Source organism: Oncorhynchus mykiss, chromosome 16 (assembly GCF_013265735.2).
Source record: "Oncorhynchus mykiss isolate Arlee chromosome 16, USDA_OmykA_1.1, whole genome shotgun sequence".
Lineage (NCBI taxonomy): Eukaryota > Metazoa > Chordata > Actinopteri > Salmoniformes > Salmonidae > Oncorhynchus > Oncorhynchus mykiss.
Genome location: NC_048580.1, coordinates 30647593 through 30658799, shown reverse-complemented (window position 1 = coordinate 30658799; position 11207 = coordinate 30647593). Strand labels below are relative to the sequence as shown.

Genomic DNA, 11207 nt, shown 5'->3' with positions numbered 1-11207 from the left:
CTGCTGACAGACATGATAGGCTATATTGATTGATGGGACCACATTAAATTGGCTAGCTAACTAATAACAAATCACGTCAATATGGCTAGTTAACAAAATAACTTTCAGGGGATAAATTAGGTGGCTATTTCCAAATATTGTTTGATTTTGCTTTCCTTCTATAGTGGTGATGACAGTAGTCTGACTGACAACTTTACCAGTGTGATGTCAAGCTCTTTCCAAAAGCCTAATCTCCGATGAAGAAAGCTAAATGACACGTTGTTTGCTTTAGCTATTTAGCTAAATGCCAAATGGATCTGGCTACCCTCACGTGTCTGAAAATACATACATTTTATTTTATTTAACTTCACTGAATTGCCTAGTTAACCTTTATTTAAGAACAAATTCTTATTTACAATGACAACCTACCCCGGATAAACCCTAACCCGGACGACTCTGGGCCAATTGTGCGCAGTCCTATGGGACTCCCAATCACGGCCAGTTGTGATACAGCCTGGAATCAAACAGTGCCTTAGACCGCTGTGCCACTCGGGAGCCCTTGATGTTGTTGAAATTATGTCTACTGATTGCTGTAAACCTCTGATGATAGAGCTAAGTGTGATATTAAAACCAAATAGCAATAACATTTATTTAACAATTCCTTGAAAACGGCACATAGTTGTCAATGGTTTTAGCGGAACTGGGAGTCTCCTTTCCCCCCCAGCAGCCAAGTCGGTTGCTATTGTGACGTTTTATTGATAATGACCTATTGGTGTTATATTTATCATTCTGTTTCCATGGAAAACCAGCAGTAGGAGAGATGTGAACAATGCAAAAACAACGTCTGTGGGTGTAAGACCAAGGCTAATTGAATAATAATAGAATACAGTTTGGACAACATTAGTGACCATACATCTGGCCATTATAGTTGATGTGTTCTCTCAAAGTAAGAAATGTGTGAGCTATCAGATTTTGTAGTGTGAATTCCATCACTGACAAAGCGATTAGATATCTCATAAATCAAATTGGGGAGCTGTGTGACATCTAACACACCTCATTGCTGTGACATTTAATGGCATTTACCACCAGGCGCTCTGCTTTCCATCCAACTCTACATCAAATTGATACCAACCGCTATACCAGCTAACTCCATTCTCCTAAAGTGAGCAGTAAATAAAATGTCGAGCAACAACTTGTAATGAGCATCCTAGCCATTTAATGTTGGGTTAGGGCTTTGCCTTTTTGCTCCAGCAGTGTTGTCCTATATTCCCAGATGCCATACATACACAGCCTCTCTAAATAAAGACCACTGAAAGGGTGCTGATTCCGGCAGGCAAAACAAACAAAGGGTGAGGATGGAGGGAGGTGAGAGACAGGGAGAAAGACTGAGAGAGGGAGGGGGGGTACAGCACTGTCCACTGGTATATGTAAGTGCTAGCTAGTCATCTACAGTTAGTGAGAGGGGGAGCGGGTTGGGTGGTCCTGGGGTGAGGGTGGGGTTAGAGACTGTCTGGAGGTAGGGGTGGGCAGGAGTCATACAGGCCCCTCCGTCATTCCCTTCAGAGGCAGGCTGGTGGCGTTCTCAGTGGGCAGGACCCGAGGATCGCCCTGGGCAGAAATGAGGTGGGGGGCTTTGTCCAGACTGGCATAAGGCAGGTGGCAGTCCATGTGCAGGAACGGAGGGTAGTGCTGTCGGTAGCAGATGTAGGCAAAAAGCAGGCCGATCGCCCCTCCAACAAAGGCATCTAGGGAATAATAGTAATAATATATTAATACTGTAGATATAATATATGCCACTTGGCAGACATTGGTATTATTAGTTCCACACTCTTACTTTGGGTCTAACTTACCTACAGTATATCTCAGAAATCTACAATAGGAAATGAACTTGAGTACTTAGTTATTTATACAGGGCATTAATTATTGATATGTTACTTCATTATTGGTGATATTGGAAATGTCAGCTAATTTAGATTATAAATAGCTAAGAAAAATGGTGGTACACTCATGTTGAATTAGTTACAGCCCAACAACAGACTTCAGAGAGGTATTGCAGGTAGACAGATATGAAAAGAAGAGGAAAGGTCAGCCTTTGAGTTTGGTCTAGATAGGTGCTGGGAGCAGTTTGTTTCAAGGTCCAATGCAGCTGTTTTTTTCTCAATATCAAATAATTTCTCAGTAAGTACCTTATGTTGATTGTTTTTTAAATAAAATGGTCAAATATAAACAAAAACAGCTTCTTAGCAAAGAGCATTTTTCTCAAGCAGGAAAATCAAAACTCCATCCCACCAAAACAGGCAGAAAACAGGCAGTCTTTTCAAACAGCACTAAAAGGGCATTATCATAATTTTCACAATTTCACAGTATAATTCCAACCTCAAAGTATGGAAATATATATAAAACACGGGAAAATCATGTTTTTGACTGCACTAGGCCGTACAGCTTTCGTGAATGTTGGGCTGACGTCACTGCTGGGGCAGGCTATATTAGAAATGTCAGATAATTTAGTTTATCAGTAGCTAGGTAAAACGGTGGTGGCATGGTCATGGAGGTGAAACACATTTGCAAATGCTCAAAAACAGACTTCAGGGAGGTATTCCTAGAGTCTTGCTGGTAGACAGATAGGAAAAACAAGTGGAAGGGTTTGAGTTTTCTCTGTGAGAATAACATGTTGGATTGGTGCAGGGTAACAATTTGTTTCAGGTCTTGTGAACGTTGGGCTAATATTGGGCTGATGTTGGTCTGACATTGTGTTGACTTCATTACTGGTGCTGGCTGAGTCTCAACATGTCCCTGGTTTGGACAAACCATATCTGTCACTTTGTCACCATAGCTGAGAACATGTCACCTCACAGTGACCACAACCCTATAACATGCTAAATCATTGCCTTCTCATGATCAATGATCTGAAAAAAAAGGCAAAAGTGTTGTAGAGAGAATGACTAGCTTGTGCAGTAGTTGGACCGGCTGAACTAGACTCAAAGATTTTGGAAACATTCATCTGTCCTGCTGGAGGAAATGAATTAGCTTACCGCCCCAATAGGTCCACAGACTACGCAATCACACTGCCCTAACCCATCTGGACAAGAGGAATACCTATGTAAGAACGCTGTTCATCGACCACAGCATTTAACACCCTCCAAACTCGTCATTAAGCTCGAGACCCTGGGTCTCAACCCCGCCCTGTGCAACTGGGTCCTGGACTTTCTGACGGGATGCCCCCGGTGGTGAGGGTAGGAAACAACATCTCCACCCCGCTGATCCTCAACACTGGGGCCCCACTAGGGTGTGTTCTCAGCCCTTTCCTGTACTCCCTGTTCACCCATGACTGCGTGGCCATGCACGCCTCCAACTCAATCATCAAGTTTGCAGATGACACTACAGTGGTAGGCTTGATTACCAACAACGATGAGATGGCCTACAGGGAGGAGATGAGGGCCCTCGGAGTGTGGTGTCAGGAAAATAACCTCACACTCAACATCAACAAAACAAATGAGATGATCGTGGACTTCAGGAAACAGCAGAGGGAGCACCCCCCTGTCCACATCGACGGGACAGTAGTTGAGAAGGTGGAAAGTTTAAGTTCCTAGGCGTACACATCACCGACAAACTGAAATGGTCCACCCACACAGACAGCATGGTGAAGAAGGCACAACAATAAACACTCATAAACTTTTACAGGTGCACAATCGAGAGCATCCTGTCGAGCTGTATCACCACCTGGTACGGCAACTGCTCCGGCCCACAACCTTAAGGATCTCCAGAGGGTAGTGAGGTCTGCACAACTCATCACAGGGCGCAAACTACCTGCCCACCTTCACCACCCAATGTCACAGGAAGGCCAAAAATATCATCAAGGACAAAACCACCCGAGCCACTGCCTGTTCACCCCGCTATCATCCAGAAGGCGAGGTCAGTACAGGTGCATCAAAGCTGGGACCGAGAGACTGAAAAACAACTTCTATCTCAAGACCATCAGACTGTTTAAACAGCCATCACTAACATTGAGTGGCTGCTGCCAACATACTGATTCAATTCTGTAGCCACTTTAATAATAAAAAATTGGATGTAATAAATGTATCACTAGTTACTTTAAACAATGCCACTTTATATAATGTTTACACACCCTACATTATTCATATCATATGTATATACTGTACTCTATATACCATCTACTGCATCTTTGCCTATGCCGTTCGGCCATCGCTCATACATATTTGCATATTCTTATTCATTCGTTTAAACTTGTGTAACAGGCAGTTGTTGAAAAATTGTTAGATTACTTGTTAGATATTACTGCATGGTCGGAACTAGAAGCACAAGCTTGCTGCTACACTCGCATTAACATCTGCTAACCATGTGTATGTGACCAATAAAATGTATACACAGTGTACAAAACATTAGGAACACCTTAATATTGTGTTGCACCCCCTTTTGTCCTCAGAACTGCCTCCATTTGTCATGGCATGGACTCTTTAAGGTGTCGAAAGAGTTCCACAGGGATGCTGGCCCATGTTGACTTTAATGCTTCCCACAATTGTGTCACGTTGGCTGGATGTCCTTTGGATAGTGGACCATTCTTGATACATTCTTGTTGAGTGTGAAAAGCCCAGTAGCGTTGCTGTTCTTGACACACCTAAAATGGTGTGCCTAATACCATAGCCCTTTAAAAGGTACTTAACCTGTTAGATCTCTAGGGGCGCTATTTCATTTTTGGATAAAAAACGTTCCCGTTTTAAGCGCGATATTTTGTCACGAAAAGATGCTCGACTATGCATATTCTTGACAGTTTTGGAAAGAAAACACTCTGAAGTTTCAGAATCTGCAAAGATTTTGTCTGTAAGTGCCCCAGAACTCATTCTACAGGCGAAACCAAGATGATGCATCAACCAGGAATTAGCAGAATTTCTGAAGCTCTGTTTTCCATTGTCTCCTTATATGGCTGTGATTGCGCAAGGAATGAGCCTACACTTTCTGTCGTTCGCCCAAGGTCTTAGCAGCATTGTGACGTATTTGTAGGCATATCATTGGAAGATTGACCATAAGAGACTACATTTTCCAAGTGTCCGCCTGGTGTCCTGCGTGGAATTCGGTGCGCAATTGCCAGCTGCTCGTACTTTTCCATTTGATATAGGGGAGAAACCATGTGTCCAAGAACGATGTATCAATGAAGAGATATGTGAAAAACACCTTGATGATTGATTCTAAACAACGTTTGCCATGTTTTCAGTCGATATTATGGAGTTAATTTGGAAAAAAGTTCGCGTTTTGAGGACTGAATTTTCGGATTTTTTTTGGTAGCCAAATGTGATGTATAAAACGGAGCTATTTCTAATACACAAATAATCTTTTTGGAAAAACTGAGCATCTGCTATCTAACTGAGAGTATCCTCATTGAAAACATCAGAAGTTCTTCAAAGGTAAATGATTTTATTTGAAGGCTTTTATGTTTTTGTTGAAATGTTGCGTGCTGGATGCTAACGCTAATGCTAACGCTAAATGCTAACGCTAAATGCTAACGCTAAATGCTAACGCTAAATGCTAACGCTAAATGCTAACGCTAAATGCTAACGCTAAATGCTAACGCTAAATGCTAACGCTAAATGCTAACGCTAAATGCTAACGCTAAATGCTAACGCTAAATGCTAACGCTAGCTAGCTACTTTTACACAAATGATTGTTTTCCTATGGTTGAGAAGCATATTTTGAAAATCTGAGATGACAGTGTTGTTTACAAAAGGCTAAGCTTGAGAGATGGCATATTTATTTCATTTCATTTGCGATTTTCATGAATAGTTAACGTTGTGTTATGCTAATGAGCTTGCTGATAGATTTACACAATCCTGGATACAGGGTTTTTTTCATAGCTAAACGTGACGCAGAAAACGGAGCGATTTGTCCTAAACAAATAATCTTTCAGGAAAAACTGAACATTTGCTATCTGAGAGTCTCCTCATTGAAAACATCTGAAGTTCTTCAAAGGTAAATTATTTTATTTGAATGCTTTTCTGTTTTTTTGTGTAAATGTTGCCAGCTGAATGCTAATGCTAAATGCTACGTTAGCCATCAATACTGTTACACAAATGCTTGTTTTGCAATGGTTGAGAAGCATATTTTGAAAATCTGAGATGACAGTGTTGTTAACAAAAGGCTAAGCTTGAGAGCTAGCATATTTATTTCATTTCATTTGCGATTTTCATGAATAGTTAACGTTGCGTTATGGTAATGAGCTTGAGTCTGTATTCACGATCCCGGATCCGGGATGGGGAGATCAGAAAGGTTAAATATTTTTGTCTTGTCCATTCACCCTCTGAATGCCACAAATACATAGTGCCAACTGTAAAACTTGGTGGAGTTGGAATGATAGTCTGTGGCTGTTTTTCATGGTTCGGGCTAGGCCCCTTCGTTCCAGTGAAGGGAAGTCTTAACGCTACAGCATACAATGACATTCTAGACAATTCTGTGCTTCCAACTTGTTGGCAACAGTTTGGGGAAGGCCCTTTCCTGTTTCAGCATGACAATGCCCCTGCACAAAGCGAGGTCCATACAGAAATGGTTATACTTTTACTCACATACTTTTACTCATTTGATGACTTTCCTGGAATGACCACAACATTAGAAAAAGTGAAGCATCGCCTTTCTTCATATTTTCATGAAAGCTGTTACCCCACCAGGGTACAAAGATTGTCCTAGGATCATTTTTGACCCGGCAGTAGTATTAAAATCATTTACACACCACAAAAACCACAAAGAAACACACACACACACACACACACATTATTTGTGCTAGTGATTGAACTCAGACAAAACTAAAACTTTTTTGTGCATGTACAGCATCTCCTCTCCACGAAGCCACACGACTAAAGTTCACTGACAAAATAAACATGTCTTGAAAGCATTGTTTATATGGGGAATGCAGTCGGAGGCTATAAAGTTGCTGCAGATGACAGTCCCCCCAGTTCTCTCATTGCTGAATCCATGATTGCACGTTTCAGTGCCAAACAGGTCGTAGATCAGATTTTATCAGATGTCCAGGAGGAACAAGTTAACAATGATTTAGAAGAGGAGGAGGTATCTCAAGAAGATGGGGAAGAATTACAACCCAGAGCACGATGCATCATCTTCAGATGATGAAGAAGAAATCCCCCAAGCTGAAAGAGAGACATTTTTGTCAAAGAACAGTAAAATAACATGGTCCTTGTCACCATATGACAACCAGGGCAGGATGGCAGTAAAAAATGTCATAAGGATGACCCCAGGGCCCACAATACATGCAGTTGCCCATATCCAGGACATCGCCTTAACATTCATCACAACAGCCATCAAAAAAATAATCCTGGAGATAACAAATTTGGAGGGTTTCTGTAAATATGGAGACAACTGGAAAAGGATGGTTGAGATCGACCTGCGTGCCTACATAGGGCTAATAATCTTAGCAGGTGTGTATAAGGTCCCGCCCGAGGTGAGGATACCTGTAGTCTCTGTGATGCAGAGTGGAATGGCGATTTTCCATGCCACGATTTTCCATGCCACAGAATGTTAAGACTACACACAGGTTAAACATTTCAAAAGAAGTCTGAACTCCATCATATAGACCATAAACCTTTCCAGTCGCAGCCGCTGTTATCCCATATAAGGGTTGAAGTAGCATGTTGTCATTGAATAGGTGCCCAAATTGAAATGCAGTGGCTGGACAGTAACATGCTATACATGACATCAGAGATCTGGTTCTCCACTTCATAGAAGTGACTGACTGACAGACATTTTAAACTTGAGCACTACGGGCTACAAGAAGTTGCCCCCATCCCTTCCGCTAATTGCCTACTTTTGCACATTTGTTGCGGTCTGAGTGAGGAAAATCCCTAAAGTCGATGTGTTCTGAAAAGATGAAACATGGAGGATTATAATAAATACGACTTTGATGTCACACAATACACATTTTATATAGGCCTACATTCATGGGGATTGTTTTTTTAATGTTTTCTAGTTCAAAGATTCTTAGAATTAACAAAGAATATGCAGGAGGTCCACGGATCCTCCAACCAGGATTTCTGGAAAACCAGGGAATTTGGGGAAAATTACCAGAATGTTGCAACCCTGGTGAAGACCAAATTCATTTCTGCATGTATGATAATACAGGTAGCTGAATTGAACAGCCATTAAGTCATGTGGTCAGAAAAAACTCCTAGACCTAAATGGCATATCTGTTGATTTATTTTGATGTGGCCATAACTGACCTTGCCAGTGGTGTTTGTAGTCGCAGGTGCGGGACAGGGCGATCATCAAAGCGCTGTAGAGAGGCAGCAACATGGCACACAGACGCCAGCTGCACCCGCGGCCCCCGTCTGTGAAGCACTGCAGCTTCCCAGCCAGATAGAAGGAGGTGAAGCCCAAGCCAGAGAACGCAACTGAGGGATGGGGGAAAGAGGAAGAGACAAAAACGTATTCCTCTTTTAATTATATCATAACCTTGCAGGCCCCGCTTTATATGATGTGCAATGTATAAGTGTTTCATAAAACCTACTCATTTAAGGATTTTTCTTTATTTTTACTGTTTTCTACATTGTATAATAATAGTGAAGGCATCGAGGCATGAAATAACACATATTGCATGTAGCAATGAAAAAAAGTGTTTTTATATTTGATATTCTTCAAATTGCCACCCTTTGCCTTGATGACAACTTTGCAAACGCTTGGCATTCTCTCAAATAGCTTCATGAGGTAGTCACTTGGAATGCATTTCAATTAACAGGTGTGCTTTCTTAAAAGTTCAATTGTGGAATTTCTTTCCTTCTTTATGCATTTGAGCCAATCAGTTGTGTTGTGATAAGGTAGGGGAAGTGTACAGAAGATAGCCCTAATTTGGTGAAAGATCAAGTCCATATTATGGCAAGAACAGCTAAAATAAACAAAGAGAAATGACAGTCCATCATTACTTTATGACATGAAGGTCAGTCAATACGGAAAATTTCAAGAACTTTGAAAGTTTCTTCAAAGTACAGTTGAACCATCAACTGCTATGATAAAACTAGTTCTCATGAGGACCGCTAAAGGAATGGCAGACCCAAAATGTCCCCTGCTGCAGAGGATACGTTCATTACAGTTAACTGCACCTCAGAAATTGCAGCCCAATTAAAATGCTTCACATAGTTTAGTAACAGACACATCTCAACATCAACTGTTCAGAGGAAACTGCGTGAATCAGGCCTTCGAGGTTGAATTGCTGCAAAGAAACCACTACTAAAGGACATCCAATAATAAGAAGAGACGTGCTTGGGCCAAGAAACACAACCAATGGAGATATTTGGCTCCAACCGCCGTGGCTTTGTGAGACGCATTGTGGGTGAACGGATGATCTCCGCATGTGTATTACCCACCGTATAGCATGGAGGATGAGGTAGCGATACTCCATCCCATCTGGTTTGGGCTTAGTGGGACTATCATTTGTTTTTCAACAGGATGACCCAAAACACACCTCCAGGTTGTGTAAGGGCTATTTGACCAAGAAGGAGCGTGATGGAGAGCTGCATCAGATGACTTGGCCTCCACAATCACCCAACCTCAACCCAATTGAGATCATTTGGTATGAATTGGACCACAGAGTGAAGAAAAAACTGCCAACAATGCTCAGCATAATGTGGGAACTCCTTCAAGATTGTTGGAAAACCATTCCATGTGAAGCTGATTGAGAAGAATGCCAAGAGTGTGCAAAGCTGTCATCGGGGCAAGGGGTGGCGATTTGAAGAATCTCAAACATAAAATATATTTTTGGTTACTACATGATTCCATATGTGTAATTTCGGTGTTTTGATGACTTCACTATTATTATACAGTGTAGAAAATAGTACAAATAAAGAGATACCCTTGAATGAGCAGGTGTTCTAAAACTTTTGACCGGTAGTCTATACAATTTAAAAACATTACATTTATTCCAGAATTCACAACGCACTATATTCCACGACAACACAAAATCCATGTGTGTGTAGTGTGTATGTTATCATATGTGTGTATGCATGTGTCTGTGCCTATGTTTGTGTTTCTTCAAAGTCCCCGCTATTGAATAAGGTGTATCTTTATGTTTTTTAAATCATATTATACTGCTTGCATCAGTTACCTGATGTGGAATAGAGTTCCATGTAGTCATTGCTCTATTTAGTACTGTGCGCCTCCCATAGTCTGGTCTGGACTTGGGGACTGTTAAGAGACCTCTGGTGGCATGTCTTGTGGGGTATGCATGGATGTCTGTGCTGTGTGCTAGTCATTTAAATAGACAGCTCTGTGCTTTCAAGATGTCCTCTCACAAATACAAGATGTGATGAAGTCAATCTCCCCTCTATTTTGAGCTCTATATGTTTGCTCTAAGTGTACATCCAAGGGACAGCCGTGCTTGCCCTGTTCTGGGCCAATTCCAATTATCCTAAGTCCCTCTTTGTGGCACCTGACCACATGACTGAACAAATCAAATCAAATCAAATCCAATCAAATTTTATTTGTCACATACACATGGTTAGCAGATGTTAGTGCGAGTGTAGCGAAATGCGTGTGCTTCTAGTTCCGACAATGCAGTAATAACAAGTAATCTAACTAACAATTCCAAAACTACTGTCTTGTACACAGTGTAAGGGGATAAAGAATATGTACATAAGGATATATGAATGAGTGATGGTACAGAGCAGCATAGGCAAGATACAGTAGATGGTATCGAGTACAGTATGTACAAATGAGATGAGTATGTAAACAAAGTGGCATAGTATAGTATAAAGTGGCTAGTGATACATGTATTACATAAGGATACCGTCGATGATATAGAGTACAGTATATACGTATGCATATGAGATGAATAATGTAGGGTAAGTAACATTTATATAAGGTAGCATTGTTTAAAGTGGCTAGTGATATATTTACGTCATTTCCCATCAATTCCCATTATTAAAGTGGCTGGAGTTGAGTCAGTGTCAGTGTGTTGGCAGCAGCCACTCAGTGTTAGTGGTGGCTGTTTAACAGTCTGATGGCCTTGAGATAGAAGCTGTTTTTCAGTCTCTCGGTCCCAGCTTTGATGCACCTGTACTGACCTCGCCTTCTGGATGATAGCGGGGTGAACAGGCAGTGGCTCGGGTGGTTGATGTCCTTGATGATCTTTATGGCCTTCCTGTGACATCGGGTGGTGTAGGTGTCCTGGAGGGCAGGTAGTTTGCCCCCGGTGATGCGTTGTGCAGACCTCACTACCC

The 11207-nt window shown here is 41.5% G+C and overlaps 1 protein-coding gene across 1 annotated transcript in view; it reads right to left on the bottom strand.

The window, feature by feature from the left end:
• Positions 1–474: 474 nt before the first annotated feature.
• The window catches only part of LOC110491805 (phospholipid phosphatase 4), a 58932-nt gene continuing 48199 nt past the window's right edge, over positions 475–11207 (bottom strand). Inside the window, exons 5-6 of the mRNA XM_036945881.1 lie at positions 8217–8387; positions 475–1724 (exon numbers count right to left, since the gene is read on the bottom strand). Of these exons, the coding sequence (XP_036801776.1) occupies positions 1513–1724; positions 8217–8387 (383 nt within the window). The 3' untranslated portion in view covers positions 475–1512. The remainder of the gene's footprint in view (positions 1725–8216; positions 8388–11207) is intronic.